This window comes from Leptonychotes weddellii, chromosome 7, assembly GCF_054177405.1.
Source record: "Leptonychotes weddellii isolate Sample4059 chromosome 7, ASM5417740v2, whole genome shotgun sequence".
Taxonomy (NCBI): Eukaryota; Metazoa; Chordata; class Mammalia; order Carnivora; family Phocidae; genus Leptonychotes; species Leptonychotes weddellii.
In genome coordinates this window covers 91244839-91266318 of record NC_138375.1, presented here as the reverse complement: position 1 = coordinate 91266318, position 21480 = coordinate 91244839, and the positions used below count along the sequence as shown (strand labels likewise).

The 21480-nt window shown below is 42.2% G+C and overlaps 1 protein-coding gene and 1 long non-coding RNA gene across 10 annotated transcripts in view; both read left to right on the top strand.

Annotated features, from left to right (window-relative positions):
* The window catches only part of ARHGEF28 (Rho guanine nucleotide exchange factor 28), a 235204-nt gene extending 224107 nt beyond the window's left edge, over positions 1–11097 (top strand). For 8 of the 9 annotated variants that reach the window (XM_081826744.1, XM_081826748.1, XM_081826746.1 and 5 more), the window contains one exon: positions 10765–11097. In XM_081826744.1, the coding sequence (XP_081682870.1) occupies positions 10765–10928 (164 nt within the window). In that variant the 3' untranslated portion in view covers positions 10929–11097. The remainder of the gene's footprint in view (positions 1–10764) is intronic. The other variant, XM_081826747.1, reaches the window with a different exon arrangement.
* Positions 11098–12823: 1726 nt separating this feature from the next.
* LOC145722681 (uncharacterized) overlaps positions 12824–21480 on the top strand; it is a 191750-nt gene continuing 183093 nt past the window's right edge. The window contains exons 1-3 of the long non-coding RNA XR_014147126.1: positions 12824–13470; positions 17324–17409; positions 19641–19761. This is a non-coding gene — a long non-coding RNA (uncharacterized LOC145722681). The remainder of the gene's footprint in view (positions 13471–17323; positions 17410–19640; positions 19762–21480) is intronic.

The following is a 21480-nucleotide window of genomic DNA, read 5'->3' as shown; positions in this document are numbered from 1 at the left end:
GTGTCTATCATCCAGTCACCCCACCCTCCCACCCCACCCCCCACTCCAGCAACGCTCAGTTTGTTTCCTGAGATTAAGAATTCCTCATATCAGTGAGGTCATATGATACATGTCTTTCTCTGTTTGACTTATTTCGCTCAGCATAATACCTCCAGTTCCATCCACGTCGTTGCAAATGTCTTTGCCTTTTTTTTTAGAATGTTAGATCTAATGTACCTTTTTATTTTTCCTTTTTTTTCCTATTTAGAGCTAACCAATATCCTGTAATTGGTGCATATCCTTTCTATAGTATGTTTTTATGCTTTCACTACATACATGTATGCATAAATAACATTTTTGTTTTTATTATTCTATATAAATACATAATATGTATGCCTTTTTGCAACTGGTTTTTTCACTAAGTGTGCATATTCATACATGTAGCTCAAATAATTCATTTTAAACTGCTGTATACTATTCTCTTATAGGAATAAACACCAGCATGTTCATTACCCTACTAATGAGCAGTTAGGATGTTTCCAATTTTTTTCCTCTTGCAAATGATTCTCCGTAAACAGCCTTTTATGCATTCTCCTTGTGCAAATGAGTAAGAGTTTATTTACATGGTAACATCTAAAAGGCGTAGGGATGTCTTTGGTTTTGCTAGGTATTACTGTTTTCTCTCTAAAGTTACATAATTCTTAGCAGCAATATATGAGAGTTCCAGTTTTTCCAGAACTTCCCCAACACTCAGTCTCGTTAGTCTCTAAAATTTTGCCAATATCATGGGTATGAAATAGTAACTCTCTTTCATTTGTACTTCCCTAATTACTAGTGAGATTTAGTATCTTTTTGTATTTATTTCCTTTTAGGTTTCCTCCTTGGTGAATTGACTATTTATAAAGGTGTTTTTCCTAACAGCAGATTTTGGAATTTCAAGTGTTCAGTCTTATTTATGTAGGTACATTAATTCTTTTCAAATGGGTCCAGTATGTTTTATACTTTCAGATACAGTTTTCTTCTAGAGAAATCATGTTTATAGTTACATGTGGATACTTTAAGATTGGAAAAGGATATTTGTGAGAGCTGAGCTCTTTCAAGATGGAGAAAAATCAACCTCATGTGCAGAAGCTACTTAAAATAACGTTGGTTTTGACTATTCTGTTCTATCTTCCTGAGTTTTTAACCATCTGCCTTTTTCATCTGCTTATTTTTTTCCTACTTTCCACTATGTCTTCCTCCAAAGCTCTGATACCTCTCAGGAACTGACCAGTATTAGTTTACACTCAACACATCCAACATCTATCAGCTTCAATTTCCTTCCTTGAAATTTCCCTTCCAGGACCCTCTGTCTTCCTGTTCCAGGATGTCCTTTTTGGTCCAGGCCTGCTATGCAGGTGTCAGCTGGGGCACCCTTCATATCCCTCCTGTGATGGTCCTATGTCCTCAGTCCCATTCTTTATCTTTTATGACCTACTCCTTTATTTGGTGGAGCTGATCTCCAAACTTTCTAAGAAAAGGTGTCGTGAAAGCATATTTTTCCCAATTAACTAATTTGAAAGGTATTTTTCATTCCATTTATTTTTGCTTGGTTTTTGTAAAACTTGGTTATAAAAAACTTGGTTTTTGTAAGATATCTAGGCTTAGAATTCTTGATGGAAAATTATTCTCTTTCAGAATTTTGAAGGATTGATTCTTCTACTTCTCAGGGTTGCTATTGAGAAGTCTGATGCCATTTTTGTTTCTAATCTTTTGTGACCTATTCTCAATTATTGGAAGCCTTTAGAATTCTCTCTTTATCTGTTCTTGGATGAATTGTATCATATGCCTTAGGGTGGTCTTTTGTTAAAGCCATTTTTGCTGATTATTCATTAAGATCTTTCAATCTAGAGATATTTCCTTCAATTCTGGGAAATTTTCCTTAAAAAAAAAATCTGCTTCTATTCATTATTATCTTACTGGAGCTATTTCTGGTTTTAAGTTGGATCCCTTGGGTCCTCTGATATTTCTGCTTTTTCTATTTCCATTTTTTCATGTTTTTGTTCCACTTTCTGGGAGATTTTCTTGTCCTTAACCTCCTACTAGTCCATTGATTTTTTTAAATTTTATTTTAGGATTTATTTAATTTGAGAGAGTGTGAGAGTGAGTAGGGAGAGGGGCAGAGGGAGAGAATCTTCAAGCAGACCCCCACTGAGCATGGAGCCCAACGTGGGGCTTGATGCCATTACCCCGAGATCACAAGCCCAGCTGAAAACAAGAGTCGGAGGCTCAACTGACTGAGCCACCCAGGTGCTCTTGATTTTTTTTTTTAAAATCAGCTAGCATATCCTTAATTTCAAGAAATTTGTTCTCTTATAGTTGATGGTTTATGGAATCGTGTTTTTGTTTTGTAGTTGAATGTCTTTTCAGTAATTTTTTGAAGATAAGAATTACGCCTTTGGAAGTTTTCTTCAGCTTCCTGTGTTCTTGAGGGTTTTTTTTTTTAAGATTTATTTATTTGAGAGAGAGAGAGAGCATGGTGTGGGAGGGGAAGAGGGAGCAAGAATGTAAAGCGGACTCTGTGCTGAGATCACGACCTGAGTCGAAAGCAAGAGTTGGGGACTTACCCGACTGTTGCCACCCAGGTGCCCCCCTGTGTTCCTGACTTCTGTTTTCAAGTTAGGTTTGTGTCTATATTTGTATTAGGCTCTCCCATCCATATTCCATAATACACCTACCATTGTGGATTGGTGTGACAATTGAATTGAATGTTTGGCTGAAGGTCAAATAATACTGGTGGTTTAAAAAGAGGAGCCCTATAATGCACTTCTACCTTGACTACACACTCAGTTTGATTCTGCTGAGAAGACAAGGATTAGACTAAAGGAAAATTTAAGCTACTTTCTACACATAAGAATTCCAAATTGATGATTCTCAGGACTCTAATTTGAGTAGATAAAATCGTTGAATCATATGTTCACTAATTCCTTTGACAATATATATTTATACCTACTATTAAAACTGAAATTTACTTTGATATACTAAATGCATTTATTTTCTATTTCTTAAATGTACTTTTTTGTTTTAGGTAAACTCAAAAGGCTAAAGGTTAGGAATCTAAATTCCAAGAGAAACTTATCAATTCCTTGCTATCCACAAATACACCCAGGGTATAAAAGATCTATTCTGAATTATAGTTCACTTAGGAAATGTAAGATTTTCTAGGCAAAAGCAAAGGACCATACTTGAATCTGTATCATTTTTTATGGGTAGCTATAAACTCAAATGAACCTCATCTATTGTATGGAATAGAGTCATATAAACTGTGTATCATTCTGAATAGATATAAACTTATTCACACACTTGCCAATGACCTGTCATATGGTTGCATTAAAATTGATCAAAACATACTCTGCATCCAGAGGAGGATTCTAATTTATTGCCACATTGTTCCATTTATAGCAGATGTACAGAAGCTACACTGTTGGAATAACAGAGAACCCTTTATAATTTTATAGTCCAAATATATGTTAAGCTATGGACTTTTAAAAATGTATCCTGGAACATTTCAAATGTACACAAAAGTAGAATTGTTTAATGAACTCTCAGCTTTAATGATGGCCAACACACAGACAAGCCAATCTTGGTTCATCAATGCTCTTTTCTCTCTCTCACATTGGGTTATCATAAAGCAAATCCAAGACATGATTTCATCTCAAAATACTTTAGTGTCTTTCTTTAAAAGACAAAGAGTAGTTTTTTTTAAACATCACCACAATATCATTATTAAACCTAAAAATGTAACAATTTTTACTTAAAGTCATACTGTTAGTACTTGAATTTCTCTCAGTTTTTTTCCCTTGGTTTGTTTGAATTGGGATCCAAATAATTTCATATATTGCATTTGGCTTGTATATCCTTTAAATCTCTTTTAATCTGAAGTTTCTCTGCCCCCTTTTTAAAAAAGTTTTAAAATTTTTGAAAAGACTAAGCTGTTTATTTGTTGAAAAGATTTTTTTCCTGGAAAAATATTTTTTAAAAAAAGTCCTATATTCTGAATTTTGCTGATTGATTTTCTATAGTGTTACTTAACATATTATTTTACCCCTGTATTTCCTGTAAACTGGATGGTTGGGAATGGGTGTTTGATGTTGGACTAGATAGAGGCTTTTCTGACATGTAAAAGATAGATTTCCTATATTGTAAAGTATACATTTCCTCTTGCATCCTATCATGAGGCTTACCATATCTGTTTCTCTTTTTATGATTATAAATTGATCTGTGGGTTCAGATATTGTCACCTTGATCCATTCATTATAAGGTTCCCTATCCGCCTTTCTCCTATTAACTTTAGCAGCCATTGATGATTATTGCCTGGGCCCACCATTGGACATTATACCCAGGGTTAAGAGTTTCTTAATTTGGCAAACCTCATTTATTTTCAACTTCCTGCCCCTGATTTATTCTGGGATAGTGGTCATTGACTGTCTCTTTCTTAGTCTATAATACATTTATCTTTCTCCAGCGTACCAATTCCCAAAGTATGTCACATGGAACACGGCACTGCCAAGCACCCTGAGAGAGAAGTCTTCCTGAGTTTGGGGGATGCCACTTCCTCTTTTCCCCTCTCGGAGCCTGTTAACGTTCTAAGGAATCTCTTAATAAACTTGATTTACCCAGAGTTGCATCAACTTACCTGACCACTGTATTCTTTTATCATTAATACCTATTAGTATCTTGTTTATGCCTCCTAAAGAAGAGGGGAAGGTAGAAGCACTTGCCCCATCCTCCTGTGGGGCTTGCTAATGTGAAAGGCATGAGTCCTTAACGTTGCCACCTTACAGGGAGAAAGGAGAGTGAGAGCAAAGCGAAGTTCAAAGTTCAGATAACAGGCTTGATGTATCATAACATGTCTTATATTAATATAATCTCTTCATTGTATCAATCACTCCAATTGCTTTGTTTCTTGTCATTGTCACCCATATAACTCACAGATGATTCCAAGTATGTTAATTACTGATAAGAAAATCAAGTCCAGCTGTAAGTCACAATTTAAAAAACTTACACCAGTTTGCTTTTATATGTTACAAATTTCTTCCTGCACCACCCCGCACGTGCATGCACACCCCGCCCCCCCCCCCCCGCCCCAGGGCACTGTTATTTTAGTTCAGGTGCAGTTTTGGTACATGAGGAGTAGTAAAGGAATCATAACAGTAATTGAGATCATTGGCTTCAGATACCATCTCCGGGTTTGTTTTCATGCCAGAGGCTCACATCCTGTTTGTGGCTCGCTATGGAAAGTGGAGTCGGACAAAATTTGTGACATAGACCAGTTTTCCTTTGCTCTGAAGATACCTCAAGCTCTGTACAATAAGCATTTTCCATTAGGAGGAAAATGCTGTGCATTGAGGCTCCTGAGAAAAATTAGTGATTGCCAGTAATGCCATCAGGAAATGATTTTTTAAATGTTCCACAGTATAAGCATGAATCGATCCTTAAATAGGGAATACAACTTATTTTGCAGACTTGGAACATTAATCAAAAAAATTTTTGAGGTGGAGTTATTCTAGGGAAGTGTGAATTTTGATTTTAGGAATATGCACAAGGGATACGGTAATAAGAAGCACAAGTCAGAACACTTCATTAAAATAAACAAGATCAGAGCCAAGACCCAGAAGACACGAAGCTCTGTTTTGTGAGTTTTGTTTGGGAGAATGGGATGGAACGAGACACGGAGGCTGAGCAAGGCATCGTCAACGATCTCAACAGTAGACTCAATGTGCGTTTTGTAGCACTGGACTGCTGGTGCCTGGCCACTGGCCATACTGTTGAGTTAAATTCTAGACGTCCACAGTTGATATTAAGATGAAAGCTACACTGGTGCTTTTGAATTTAAAGCTTCAAATTTATCATGATTTAAAATGCCTTTCCATTCAGAAAATCCTGAAAAGGCAAATATTACATTATTTTAAAATGATAGACAACCCTTTTTGACTTGTCATAAACTTTATGACAAATTACTCTTAAGTTTGCTATTCGTTGAAGGGAAGATCACGTGCAGGTTTTGACTGTGGACATTATCTTCTCATTTGGTAGCTTTCCAAATACTGTCCTTTGAGGACTCGATGTGGGCTCAATCAGATGGGTGTTGTTAGGAAGAATGAAGGTAGAGAGGTGGGACGTATGTCTAGAAATTACCTTAAAAACATTATCTTAGAGGGGTGCCTGGGTGGCTCAGTTGGTTAAGCTCATGATCCTGGAGTCCCGGGATCGAGTCCCGCATCAGGCTCCCTGCTCAGCAGGGAGTCTGCTTCTCCCTCTGACCCTCCCCCCTCTCATGTGCTCTCTCTCTCTCTCTCATTCTCTCTCTCAAATAAATAAAATCTTAAAAAAAAAAACCATTATCTTAGATGCAACTTAAGGTAATAAATTTGCATTTCTTGACCATAAAGCAGTTAAAAAATACATTCATTTGTTGTTTCCTCAGATTATTACTTGGTGAATCACTAAGCCAAAACACAGATGTATAAATTCTCAGTAGAAGAGTTCAAGAGGCCAGAATGGTGATTTCAGTTAAACCCTTCATGAACTGAAGCCCAAAGTGGAGAAATGACTTGCCCAAGGTTACATTTTACCTTGTGGTTTACAGAGTGCATTCAACTCTCAGCTTAGGGGGACCTTCATTCGTTTTTAATATGGCGCATGGTTGCACTGTACACCTTGAGTTTATAGTCTGGTCTTAAACCAATTATCCAGTTGGCTCAAAATAATTATAATGGTGATAAGCTGATGGAGGGAGGGCTGATTTTGCTTCTTGCTAGTGTCAGCTTTTCAGGAGCTGATTTCTATGATTGTAAGCCATCCTACACCCCAGATCCTCTTCCTTGACAGTCTAAAATTCCAACAGCAGGGGAGCAAATTGTGAAAATGTTAAATGCAAATGTCAACCAACAGGTTGCAACTAAGGGCTGCAAATAGGGAAACTGAGGCAACTGTATGGCCTGTGGATATCCGTGCATGGGTGCTTCCTACCCCCTATTCACAGGAGAAAGGGAATAGTATCGGTCAAAACGTGGATACTTAGAACTTTTAAAAACTTCATTAGCAGAGTGACTTAGACCCCACAGTGGGTCTAAGGAAATTTCTTCTTAAAGATGAAGTTGTAGAGTGTGAAAAGAAAAAGTTCAGTTAAGTAGAAAACCCTGCACCAAGACTTTCTCTATTTGGTTCAGCCAGGCCTTGGGTTTTCTATGTGTTTCAGCTTATTTGTCTTTATTTTACGGTTAACAGTGTTCCTTCTGTTTAGTTGCCTTGGAGTATGGCAAAGATCAAATTGTATCTTTTAGGTCAAGTAAGAGGGAAAGTTGTAATGAGACACTAGATTGAAAGTTTCCTTGTAGTTTGAAGTTTTGTTTCATTATAATAGCATTTGCTTTATGGCTGACAAAGTTATGTTTCTGTTAAATTATTATTTGTTTATTAAAAAATGAGGTATTCTAAATTTATGTCCAACAATTTATAGGGATTTTGATCACAAAATTGGATGATTTTTATTCCTCAAGAATTCTGCCTTCTGAGTCCATGAGGTTTTATTTTAACAAATGTTTTTTCAGTTTAGGGTTCCATATAATGATCATATTCTCTAGGGTAAAAAGTGTGGAAAAAGGTGGCTGACCTTGAGAAGTATATAGTTGCTGTGCTGGAGTTCTTTCAGGGTTGAAATGGAATAATAAAATCAGAAGTCATGGAACAGTTTCTAATTTCAAAGAAGGTTGTCTGACTTTACCTAAATAGTTAAGGTGGAAACCAAGGAAGAACACGGAGAAGGAAATTGAGTTCCCCTTCAGGTGATACACAATCACAACAACCTCCATTCATCCATCTGGGATAACAACATGAGTCTCACTTTAGGGTCTAACAAGCTGTTTCTCACCTAGAGATGTTCTTCTGTATTTTTATTCTTATCTGAAAAAGTTCTCATTAAACCTTTATACTCCCTTACACACAGGAGAAGATTAAAAACTACACCCCCCATTTATTCTTGGTTCTCTGTCTTTCTGAACTAGAGCCTACAGTTTAACTTAAGATAAAAGAATTCTGGGGGCGCCTGGGTGGCTCAGTCGGTTAAGCGTCTGCCTTTGGCGCAGGTCATGATCCCAGAGTCCTGGGATCGAACCCTGCATCGGGCTTTCTGCCCCGCAGGGAGCCTGCTTCTCCCCTGCCCTCTGCAGCTTCCCCTGCTTGTGCTCTCTCTCTGTCAAATAAATAAAATCTTAAAAAAAAAAAATCCAAAGAATTCTGATATACACTCAGTTCTTGGCTCTTTTTGAGCATGCCTTCTCTTGAAACCATTAAGAGGACTTGCCAGATCTAGACTCACCAGTATTTTGGGTTCTCTGCTACATGTTTCACACCCCCAGAGGAAGGAAACTTACATGGATTAAGGGCTTCCACTGTGCCTGGCATGGGCACGTTTGTCACCAATCACCTCTCAACCACCTCATTCAATGGATGGTTGGTTGTTCATTCTCCATGTGGTATTTCTTACAGCCTGGCTGGACCTTCTGTTGGCTAGGAGGCAGCCCTGGAGTGGCTCACATGAACCGTGCTCCAATCTTCCAGCCTCTGCTAGTTGGATGTTCTGAACTGTGTGTGTGTTTTAGGTTGTGTAATACTAAACACAAGTAGTGAAACTGAGAATATTTGTTGTTAGAGGTTAAATGGCTTTATTCATTCAATGGCTGGGGAAAGCAGTTGAAAACATGAATGTCTGTTGTGACCACAGACAGGCATGCTTTGTCTCCAAATGTGATAAAATAACAGAGGGCATTTTAGGTTGAGGTCTATCTTGCCCTCACAGAGAAATCATTGCCGGGGGTGGTGGTTCCTGTTTACCTGATTAAATGAGGGAGGCTCGCAATTTTATAATAATTATGTCCATTTTTAGGAGCTTGGAATGTCTTTCTTTTGCTAATATTGTTTTTGCTAAGTGACTCTTCAAAATGTGGTACTTAGGGAGGATAAGTATTAAATATTCAAGGTCTCTTAATTTAGCAAAGACGGTCAAGCCCTTTCCATCACTGTGAGAAATGGGAATCTTGAGAATCTTGATCAGATCAGCAAGTGACAATGGTCCTCTGAGTTCAGATCTAGATTAGTTCTTATTTGCATGATGTTGGGCAAGGAATTTAAGTAGCCTGAGCCTCAGTTTCCCAAACTGTAAAATGTGCGTTACAACATTTTGAGGCTTAAAGAGTGATGGTGGTAAAAGACCCAGAAGAGTTCTTGTGCCCAGAGAAGGCAGAGAATGTTAGTTAGAAGCATCTTCAGTAGTTACATTTTCAGTATTGAGTAAGTTCCCAGTACCTGAAGTACAGGATTTGGAATCAGGGTTAGTAAAATCAAGTCACCCAAATGTAAATGAATTTCTTCTTTGTGCTCCACTGGCCTCGAGAGCTTGCGGCAGAGCTGTGGAGTACAGCCTTATCTCCTCCCACTCTCTCCTCCCCCTGGGGCCCTCCTCTGCTCCAGAGACATAAGTCAGCTCCTCCAGGTGACCTGTGTTTGCTTTCTGTGGCTCTCGCTGTCCCCCTCCCAGTGGCCCGGCCTCTTACTGGAAGAAGTGATGAAAGAAGATGTAGCAAAGGGCACCATATGCCCGAAGATGGAGCAATGTGAGGACATTTTACTCCTTATTCCTGCCAGGCCTTGCTTGCTGCCTTCTCTGACAACTAAACATCCTTGTCAGGAGAGCAGAAGTTACAAGCGTTTTTTTGGTCATTAGAATGCTACCAGTTTTGTGTATCCACCTAAATAATAGAGTCCTTGAATAAAATGTGGCAATGATTATAATGCTTCTTGTTAATGACTGACCAAGGAGCAGGTGGGCTCTAGCCGTATACATCTTTCCCACCTGGGTTTCCACACATGCTCTGCTTTTTGCTCTGACTGAAGCCAGTTGTTTGTAGTTTTGCCATTTAGCTGAGCCTCAGGAAGGGTGGTCAATAGAACAAGGGAAAAGAAAACAGTTTGCAGCAAAAGCCGTTCTTTACTTCAAATATGAACCTCTTTTCATCTTCCCTTAAACCATATATTAGAGGGTTTTACCAGAAAAAGGGAGAATAGACTATGCCCTGCTGTTGCTAGGTAACCAAAAAAAAAAAAAGAACCCAGCCATAGTTGATATTGGAACAGTTTTCCCTAGGAACCTGGCTACTCCTGCTAAGTGATTTGTATAGTCTTAACAGATTTGCATAATGGTGAAGCTGGAGGGTCTCCATCTTTCAGCTCCATTCTCCCTGCCCCTTGCCCACATCAATACAAGCCTGGCTATATTATTTGAGTCTTGAGGTCAATCCTTGACTTTGAGATATTCTGAGGGAAGGTGCTGTGCAGATGCATATAGTTCACTGCACATAGCTAGAGTATATACTCTATTTCTAAGACCTTGAACCGGTTTTTAAAAATAAGTGGGCACCCTTTTTCAGCAGGAGCAATGTTTTACCTGCCCACAAATGGTGACAGGTCTTTATTCATTTGACACCTCACTGGGATTATTTTGTAAAGGTTATTTTTAGCCATAGGAGACATTTGTACACCCTGCCAAATACATCTTAATGATATATTGATTAAATTCTTTGATTTAATTACATTTTGTTCCTTTCTCATTGGACTCCATGATTCTCTCTGTGGCTGACTATATGGGCCCTGCATTTCCCAGGTTTTTAGAGAGCTATGAGTCATAGAATCCCCTGCTCTGCAGGCCTCAAGCCGATTCTCCTGACCTGTGCTGTCTGTCTTTTGCAGATTTGGACATCTCTCAGACTGAGTTCCCAACCCCCCATGACTCCAATCCACATGGCTCTCAGCTGCAGACATTTATGGCAGAAGCAAAGCTAAATCTACAGACACTGACCAGACAAGACGGGGAAACTGGAGATGGAGCTGAAGAAAATATTGTTTACCTGTAATTGTGTTATAATTTTTCCAGACAAAACAAAACACTGGCATTTTGTGGAGAATTTTTTTTTTCTTTTCCTGATGTTCGTGTGACTGTGTCCAAATTGCTTTAAGAGTAATATTTAATATTCCGTGCAAGTTCATTTTGTGGGCATGAGTCCAATTAAATTATTGAAAGCAGTTCTGTTTGTCTAATCGTTAACTTATCACACCTAATTTCAGATTTCTGGAGGAGAAATTCACTTGAATAAGCAGAAATATTTTCAAAGTTGTTATGACTCTAGAGTAAAATTCCATATTGCATTTTCTACTGGATCATCTGGTTTTGGAAATGCATTTTTTAAGATCAAGAAGAAGCAATCTGGATGGAAAGAGTGATATTCTTGATGGGCATACTTTCCCAACCACAGCAGCAGATTAGGGAGAGTGGCCTCAGGGCCCCAAAAAGCAGAGGAAGATGTGGGAAAGGCCTTTCCTTGGCTCGCTTTTACATGCTAGTTTCTCTTTGGGAAGTCTCAGGGCTCACTCCCCCCCCGCCGGTGGTGATCTGTTATGGTCACCATGCAACCAACATGTCCTGTCTGGGCACCAGTTCCAACTGGGCAACAACTCTGCTACGGACACAATCTGGACTCTTAGGACCTGGGCCACAGGCTTTGTAGACTCAATTTCTTGGTCCTAATGCTGGTTGGTTTTCAAACCACAGTTGAGCGTCATCCTTCACCACAGCCCAGAGGCAGAGCCCCAGCCAGTGCATTTTGATGTAAATAGTGAGGCTTCATTAGTGCCCGGGTCTCTCAGCTGGCCCTGTCTCCACAGGCCCTGGGAGCAAGAACAGCTACCACTCACTAGGAGGACCTCTGCCCTGCAGTTCTTTAAGGACAAAACCACTTTCTGGGTGAAGCTTGCTGACTGTGTGTGCTTTCTCACAAGGGAAAAGTGGCACATCCTGCCTTCAGAGTCATATGGGTCTCTCTGTAAGAAAATAAACCAGGAAATGTTTTCAGTTTGTTCTTCAGGAATAATTGTATACGTTTTGCTCTGAGTCAAAAAATATCTTTCACCTCACTATTTTGAAATTTGAACGTTGTGTAAGACCATAGTAAAGTAGACATTTCACACACAAACACTATCTCCCGCTACTAAAAGTGAAAATCAAAGAGTACTAAATTCACCCAGAACTGCGACACTTACCAGGAGGGGGCTGCAATAGGAAGGGAAGAAATTTCACCCAGATTCCATTACTTGGCCAGTTGAATACCTACTTTCTATTTTCCCATAAGCAAGTCAAGTCATAGTTTTAAAAAGAGCCTTTGTTGGGGGTACTCTTCCTGAGTCTGGCTGCTTCTGGCCATTCTGGTCACAATCATAAGAACAAGTTACGAGACTAATCTTCAAGAATGGATATAGCTTATTAAAATTTTAGTCGATCACTTCACCTTCAAGCCGAACTCCGACATTATGAGATGCATCTTCCATTCCTAAAGGCATCTGAAGAGAAAAACCTGTCTTCCCCCTCTCTCTCCAACAAAGCCTTGTCCAGAATCCTGTATCCCTTGAATAAGGAACATACTGATATTTCAGTCTAAAACCTTGCTCTGATAACTATAAATATCCTCCCTTTTCCCCTGACATTGGATAGGGAAATATCCATATGTGAAAATATAAATAGATGTTCAGAATCCCCACACAGTTCTTTTTTTTCTAAATTTTTTAATTTATTTATTTTTTTTATTTATTGAGAGAGAGAGTGATAGAGAGCATGAGAGGGGGAGAGTCAGAGGGAGAGGCAGACTCCCCGCTGAGCAGGGAGCCTAATGCGGGACTCGATCCCGGGACTCCAGGATCATGACCTGAGCCGAAGGCAGTCGCTTAAACAACTGAGCCACCCAGGTGCCCCTCCCCACACAGTTCTTTAAAAATACATGTGCTCAGTCGATTTTCAAGCCCTGCAAACTTTGGGTCTTCATGTAGCTACGCTGGGGAAGCCTGAGCGTCTTGTGAGATATCTACAGTCTATAGGTTCCTCTTGGTAATTGTCTTATTTAAGATTATGGCTTGTCCCCTGAAGCTAAGTTGAAAAGCTTTCTTGATAACTTCTTCCTTTTCACTTGGTCCTCACTATGCACTGGGCTCAGGTCTCAACAGGGGTCACTCTGTGGCTCTGACAGAAATTCACCAATCCTAGGAGAAGACCACCCTATTTCTCCAGCATCATAAATAAGTTTCCTCTAAAGGATCTACTTTTCCCACCAACTGAAGAGCTTCGAGGAAACATCCCTCCCTTCAGAGATGGGTCGTGGAAAGACTAGCGAGGCTTTTCCCCTGTCCTTTGCAGGCTGCAGGAATTCATGTGCCGCCTCCCTTCGAGCCCAGGCTACCCTGCACTCCCTCAGGACTGCCTCATTGCTGGGGCCCTGCACCACTCCCCAGCCCGCTCACGACTGGAGCCCTGTTCATTCAGAGAAGGGCAAGAACACGTGCTGCGGAGGCGGACGTGGTCGTGGTGTGTGTACGCTATGATGGCGTGAAGAGTTAGGCAAGGCAGAAAAGGTGAGTATAACTAAATCCTGGGATGACAGATAAAGGAGTAAAAAGGAGTGTGTATTCCTTCCTGTGACCTCGGACCACCTTTCAAACTCAGAACCAACCTGAGGTTCTCAGTGTTCAGCCATCTCTGTCTTTCTCAGTGAGAGGCACAGCGGCGGAGAGCGTGGAGTTTGGAGCCTGATCTTCCACTTGCCGTGTGTCCTTGGTGTGTCGCTGTGTCTGTCCTGGTGTGTCCCGGTCTCTGTGTCCTCACCTACAGAGGAGGGATGATTACCTTACAGAACTGTGAGACGTGAATGATTAATACATGCAACGCGCTTAAAACAGAGCCCGGGGCCTAGTTGTCAATATATGCTAGCTATTATTAAATCATTAAATAATCTTTTAAAATAATTGCTAAGCCTGGTGCCAGTCCTCTGGCAGATCGTGCCATGCCTACACAGCCAAAAACTGTGAAGAGAGAAGTCGAATGCCTGGCTTTGGCTAATTATAAGGCTGGACTAAGGTTTCCTAAGGTCAGCTTTCGACTTACTTGCATCTCGAAACCTTCACTCGGCTCGTTTATTCAGTAGCCGGTGGGCTACCTGCTGAAGACCAAACAATCTGCTAGGAGCAAAATAAAGAAGAATTAGCCTTCAAGTGGTTGGAGAAGCAAGCCCAAGAACAGAGAAGGAGAAGTATATAGGTTGCTATGGGAGCTCATAGGAAAAGCATGTTGGGGGCAAGGAAAATGTGGAATGGAGCGAGTTGTCCGAAAGTGGAAGATGCCTGAGGCTTGAAGGATAGGTAGCAAGTCAGAGAGGGGGAAAAGATAGTGTGAGCAAGGAGGGCAACCCAAGCAAAAGTCCAGAGACCCGAAATAAAAGCCGGGAGAGACACTGGAACACGCGGTTGGAGGTACTGCAGATCAAGTTCCCCCGGATTAAGGTGTCCAAGGAAAACCTCCATCTACCTTCCCCGCTTTCAAACACTCTTGTACAAGTTGTGAGGAAACGTGGAAGTTTCTCTTTCTCACCTTGCTAACTGATGGGGTTCCAGGTTATGGAGGAATATGCCTCCTCGTCATCCGCTCACCCTTCCACCCCCACCTCTACTGTAGGAGCAACTGGGTTCTGCCTGAGTGGATGTCTGCCTACTAGAGCCCAAGCCACAAGAAACCAAGAGTAAAGGGGACCATAGGACCACTTGAAGATGTTTACTGGGACCGAGGGGTCCAGAAGGATGCCTCAGGGTGCTTCTGTGGGATGAACTGGTGACGTGCATGAGTCAAAGCAGAGTTAACTGGAGGGAAGGGGCGGGCGGGGGGAAGACTCACTTGGCTCTTCTGCTTTATTTTCTTAACTCTCTTTGATTAAGGTGTTTTTCCCTGAGGTTTTATCTTGTTCTTTTATTTGGAACCTATTCCTCTGTTTCCTCATTTTGCTGGACTCGCTGAGTTCATTTCTATGAATTAGATGAAACAGCCACCTCTCCCAGTCTGGAAGGTAGTTGAGGGTGTGCACAGACCTTTCAGCGTCCCCAAGGAGCATCTCAGCACCTAGATTCAGGCTGACTGGAGGCCAGACCCTCAGACCGCAGCTGTTGAAGTATTCAGATATCCACAATCCCGTGGGACAAATGTAGTCCTGTTGGCCACTAGACCAGGTGGTAGTTGGGAAGATCAGGGTGCGCGACCAGTGTCTAAGCTCCTTTCTGGGGCTACCTGCAAGCTGCAGGGAGGCAGAGGGAAATTGCCGAGATGACATCCCCTGGCCTAAATTCCCCAGCAGCACCTCCGTAGGCCCCACCTGAAGCCTGGCCCTTAGGCCCGAGGGACAAGCCAAGAGGCCCCTCTCTCGGAAAGCCTGCTGGGTTTCAGCCTGCGGGGTACGCAGTGCCTTGAGAGGGGCAGCCTGCCAAGACTGTCTCTCTGTTACATTCCCGTGGGGCCCGGGAACGCAAGTACCCTGGCCTCCAGAGCCGGGGGGTCAAGGGGTGTGCCCTGGGTGGCAGCTGTGAAACCCGGGGGGCACCAGGCTCGTGCAAAAGCTGCCCTCGGGGAGATCCCGGTGCTGCGGGAGCAGGAGAGGGAGAGCCCGGGGCGCGGCTCCCGCCAGCTGGGCGTGAAGACCGCAGGCTCCGAGGAAAGACGACATGGGCCCGCGACTTGAGCCAGGTAGGGGGAGGGCGAACAAAGGGCGCCGCCAGCACCTGCATCCCCGGAGAGGGCCTCGCCAGGCCCGTGCTGGATGATGAGCCAATGAATCCCAGAGGGAAAGGCCGCGTGCCTTCCAGGCGGTTCCTCCGCGCCGCGCCCTTTAAGAGCCGGCGCCCGCTCTTGGCCCGCCCTGCTCCCCTGGGGGACCCCGCCCTGTAGGTTTTCAAAGCCAGGCGTTCCGGGGGCTCATCTCTCAGGTGCAGGCCCCGAAAGCTGGGGCGCCTGTTGTGGGGCACAAACCCCTCGCTCCTCAGGGAGACCCTCCAGGCTTTGTTTTTCCCACCTGCGTGCTGCCGCGTGGCGCGTGGGGACTTTGGCGAGACAGCGTCTCGGCCTCTCCTGACCCGGTCAGAGTGGCTCTTTCCTTGTTTGCCACGTGAAGCAGCAGCTCAGCTAGTTTTCAGTTGTTGTGCAGAGAGGGAATCGTTGCCTGTGCGGCTGTCGACTTGTGTCGGTGGGAAGAGTTACGTTCAGGATTTTCCTAGTCGCCATCTTGGAAGCCGCTCCTGTTTGATTTTCTTTATCAGCTCGCATGCCGCCACCCTTCACCCCACCTTAGTCTAGCACTAGGGCTTTGTGGAGAATGGAAAAGAAAAAAAAATCAAGTAGAGGGGATACATGGAAGGAATATTCCAGAATGACACCAGGAGTTCACCATGTTCTTTCTTGACTGCGTCTCATGCTTGGATGTCCCTCTGCCCAGTGTGAGAGAGGCAGTCAAAAGATACGACAAAGTCAAACAAGTTTGGGTTCTGCTTACTGACACCCCCTTGCCCCAAGGTCCATAGGGTTGCACAATGCTAAGGAGCACCATAGCGCCTCCGTGCTCGTGGAATCCAATGTGAGTGAAATCTCTTAGAGTTGTACAGTCCTGCAGCCTTGCTTCTGAGCTCAGTTTGCTTACCTGTGAAATGGGGGTAATAAAAATAGTTATGTGTTGGGGCGCCTGGGTGGCTCAGTTGGTTGGGCGACTGCCTTCGGCTCAGGTCATGATCCTGGAGTCCCGGGATCGAGTCCCCACATCAGGCTCCCTGCTCGGCGGGGAGTCTGCTTCTCCCTCTGACCCTCCTCCCTCTCATGCTCTCTGTCTCTCATTCTCTCTCTCTCTCAAATAAATAAATAAAATCTTTAAAAAAAAAAAATAGTTATGTCTTGCAGGCCTGTTGTGTGAACTAAGTGAATTAGTAAGACCAGTAGAGCAAATGCCCCAGAGTAACCACTCTAAACGTGATAGCAGTTGTTATAGGCTGGTGATAGGGATCCAAAGGTGGTAAGTGTGGGCATGCTCAGGAACTAAAATAGCTGGGGAAGTATGATTTCACTTTTCCACAGCCCATTTTCCTTTGCCCTTAGAGATATCCAAGATCCAAGCCTGCTATGATGCTGCACTCAGAGTAAGAGCTTCATGATACTTACTGAACGAAGGGATGAGAGGGTGAACAAGAGTCTTTGGAAATCTAAGATCAAAGAAGTGACAGAACTTGAGCTAGAACCCTGATTCCATTTCCATTCCATTTCTTCTTGCTTATGAGTTCAAAGCAATCACTTGGAGATGGTGATTGAATATCGTTTTGGGTGAAGTAACTTGAACATGGTTCAGTAGTTTTGTAGAAGCTTCATGGCTGAGAAACATTAACATTGCCGTTAATTGAATCCTAGTTGTCTGCCTAAAAGTCAGAAGTTTTGGATACTGCCAGCGGCCTAGTCCCATACAGACAATTGCATGAGGACAAAGAATGAATTTGGTAAGAAAATAAGATTATACTTTCTCTGCTCATTTCAGTAGATACTATAGTTACTTAGAGAACTGGCATTTATTCCTGGAAGATCTCCCACCCCCACATCCTCCAATGACCCCTGTTTTTTATTCATAGGACTGGGGTCCCTCCACCCCCACCCCCCAAGCTCCTGGCTCTCCTTGGCTCTGTCCCTAGGAAGCCTGGAGATAAGTTGTCCCCAGGGCCCATGTTCCCAGGCTCCACAGAGTTCCAGTCACTGGGGAAAGTTCAGGAAGATCCTGTCCTTGTTCAGGGGCTCAGTGGATTGATCATTTGATATCATAGAAGGGATCTGATTTGTCTACTAAAGTACATTTTTGCCTACATATGAGTTTGTCTAAGTTCTTTTCTCTGCTGGTTTTGAGTTGTTTGCCTATTCAAAGAAGGAAGCCACGAAGGGAAAAGGAGCTAGAACTCTGAGTAATGGTTTACTTCTTCTTAGCGCCCAAATCAAGCATTTAATGACGGAAGTGGGTATGGACTCAAATGCCATTTGGGGGTAAATACCTGACTTCAATCCTCCCTGCTTTCTTTACTCTTACTCCCCCCCCCCCCGCCTTCCTCCAACACCATGTATAATATCTGAGCAGGTTTTCTGGGTAGTTGTCAGTGCTTATTTTTACAATCTCGCCCATAATAGCTTCAAATAGAAATACAAATAAAGTCAGTATCAAGGAGAGCATCTGTATAGGCCACAGAGCTAGAACAGACTCTCAGAAATGTGCTTGACATTTCGCTTGGCAGACTTCATGGCCTCCTTGGAAAGCCTCGGTCCACCTCTCTGCTGCTGGCAAGCTGTACTTTGGGTAAGAAGTTGGCAGGTGCCAGCAAAGGACAGTAGGCTTTTAATTAAGCTCTGTAAAGCCAGGAGCTCAGGAAGCACACCTCCTGATGAGTTTCTTTTTAAAGCTTCTGTTTCTTCTAACTGCCCTACAAACAATAACTGTATGCTCCATCAGAATAACTGTAGTCATTAATCTTCCATAGCACAGGAATTTCTTGTATCATAAAGGGAGTAATGGGATTTTTTTTTCGACAATACCTTGGAAAAATTACTCTGAACACGTATTCCTAGTTTGAGGCAGTTGATATTACTATGGTTATGCTGAATGTGATATCATAACTTGGTCTTTCCATGTAAACACCTCTGTGCAAAATTCTCATTATATCTGACACCAGCATTAATGTAAAATTATTTTGGTAAGGACCGTACTTTGACTCATTCACTTAGAGGAAGAGTTTTGAATGCAGAGACTGAGCCTGTTAAGCATCGTTGCTGTGGATACCATGTGAGAGTTGGATTAATTAAGGTCTGAACAGATGTTGTGAAGTGTGCAGAATGCACTGTTTTCTGCTAGTAATTAAGGAGAGTACATGTGTACGTGGGAGAGGAGAAAAAAACTAGAGACAATCAGAGACAAAGCAGTCAGACAGATAGATGTACAGACATGGAACATTTCCTCCAGTAAAAAGTAACTGCTGATAACTCTGCTGGCACTGCTCTATCTTTTCCCTCCACCCATGACAGACAGAATAATTGCTCGAAATGGCCAAGCAGCCCATCCATTATTCCTTTTTGGATCTGATTTATAAGAGGCATAGGAATATATAAAAACAGGTCCTCGGATCAGTGTGTTCAAACAACCCATCTGTCTGCACACTCAAAAATCAAACTGGACTGTATAAATGGTTTTTAAGCTACCTGGCAGGGAAGCCAAGTTTGCAGACTGGAACTGTATTCGTTGTCCAGCCCGTCAGGGGTATTGTCATCTGTGAACTGGCAGCCAATAAAGAGACTGGCGGCCCAGTGCCATGCAGAAATTGCCAGGGGAAAGCCTTCAAGATGAGAAAGTTAATGAAACATCAGTCTAGCTCAGGTTCAGTTTGGAGGATATTTGTTTTAGTTTGAAATCTGTTCATTTTTAAAACACTGTATTTCTTTTTTCTCTTGAATGATATTACTATTAGGTTTAGGTTCAAGTTCAGCAAATTAGATTCCATTTGAATCCTGCTTAAGTGAATCCCCAATGAGTCCTGTCCCCATGCTGCCTCCTCCTGGTCTTCAGGAAGGAGATAATGCGTTGAAATTGTGCTAAGATTTTCCTGCTGGACTGGCAACAGTTTGACCAGTACTGGTAGCTTTTAAAGCATGATTTTTTTTTCTTTCTTTCTTTCTTTTTTTTTTAATTGTCTCCCAGCTGTGGAAGTGGTGTTGTCTGAAAATGGGGGAGCAGAAAGCATCACAGAAGTACTTTGTTTCCTGGGGGACAGTGTCCTAGTGGTTCAAACTCAACCTTTTCCTACCCCCAGATCGTGGAGGTAAGTCAGAATGGAGTGAGGTAGTGGGAAAATGCATGGCCTGCGTGGCAGGCAGGGACACAGAGAAAGAAAAAGCTGTCGCCTGACATAAATTTTGCCCGGTCTTGCCATGCCACTGATTTGATCTTGGTTCAGTCTGTGAATGGGATGGTTCCTTTCTTTCCTTTAAAGAGACGAAGGCTGCAGGCAGCACTGTTACATCTTGCACGAGGTCAGACATCTTCCACGAGGTCAGACATCTTCCACTTGTGGGTTACTGCAAGCTATGGAGATAGAGAAACAAATTGGATCAATTTGAATTTATCATTATCCCAGAGAAAAACTCAAGTTTGCAACTTCATTTCTGCATTTTCCTCTCCAGATGTGACCTGTAGTTCACTCACCCTTAAACTTGATTGTTAAATTTGTTGTATTTTTCACCTTTCATCTGGTGATTATGTCCATTTATCTCATAGAAGAGAGCACTTACTGAGGCTACAGAAATAGAAAGGATTCGTTTTTGCTTTTTGAATCAACTGTAGTTTGTTTCTTTGTGGTTATTAATACTAAAAATAGCCTTTTACGAAACAAAACAGATGAACATATGGGAAGGGAAAAAAAGAGAGAGAGGGAGGCAACTAAGAGATTCTTAACGATAGAGAACAAACTGGCGGTTGATGGAGGGAGGTGGGTGGGGGATGGGCTGAATGGTGATGGGTATTAAGGAAGGCACTTGTGATGATGAGCACTGAGTGTTGTATGTAAGTGATGAATCACTGAATTCTACACATGAAAGCAATTTTATCACAGATATTAACTAGGATTTAAATAAAAACTTGGAAAAAAAAATCACCATTAAAAATGTAATGTTTAAATATTTTTTCTTCTCCCCAACATATACAGATGAGGGGGAAATATATTCTGGGTAATTTGTTTACTGAAAAAGAAATTGGGGAGTAAGAAAATAACAAGAGCAATGGCGGTTTGACACCTTTGGAAGGACATCTGTTAAGTGCATTAGTGAGAGAGCGGCAATGGAAACCTTGAAATAAATAATACAAGTAGAGGCAGTAGAGAAGGTTAATTCAAGAGGAAAATCGACTTTTCCCTTAAATTGTGAAATGTGGGGAAAGTATTTTATACTTGTTAAATGTTAGCATGTATTCTTTGTGTGTGTATACACACACACACTATTTGTCGTCACTGCGATATACTTGCTGCCCCGGCAACAGACTTTACAATATTCCTTCTGTTGTGTCCTTCATGTGTTAGCTTGAGGGCAAAAGAGTCCAATTGCCACTGTGCTGTAGACACGATCCAGAACCCTAGCAAGCCATGAAGACAAATAAGAAGCATTGAGACAGAATATTCTGTATTTCTTACTAAGCCATTGGCCACTGGTCCAGGATTTAGGTCCTGTTATCCACCCATCCATCTGTCCATCCACCCATCCATCCAGTATCAACATCAGCCGTGCTCAGGACTCTGCTTGATGTAGAACCCAAGATCTCTATCCTAAGATACCTGCTCTCTAGCACATCACCATTTAAGCCAGTAAAGACCTCTATCAGTACCAAGAGAACAGTATAGTTCACCCAGCATCCCAAAGCAGTAAATCCCCCAAATGAAATGAGCAGCCCCAGCATACAGTTTAAGGAGTTGAAATAAGGGTGTGGGGTGGGGTTGGGGGGGTGGTTCCTGAGAAGGGAGGTGTGAGGAGAGACTTTGTGGCTGGCGAGT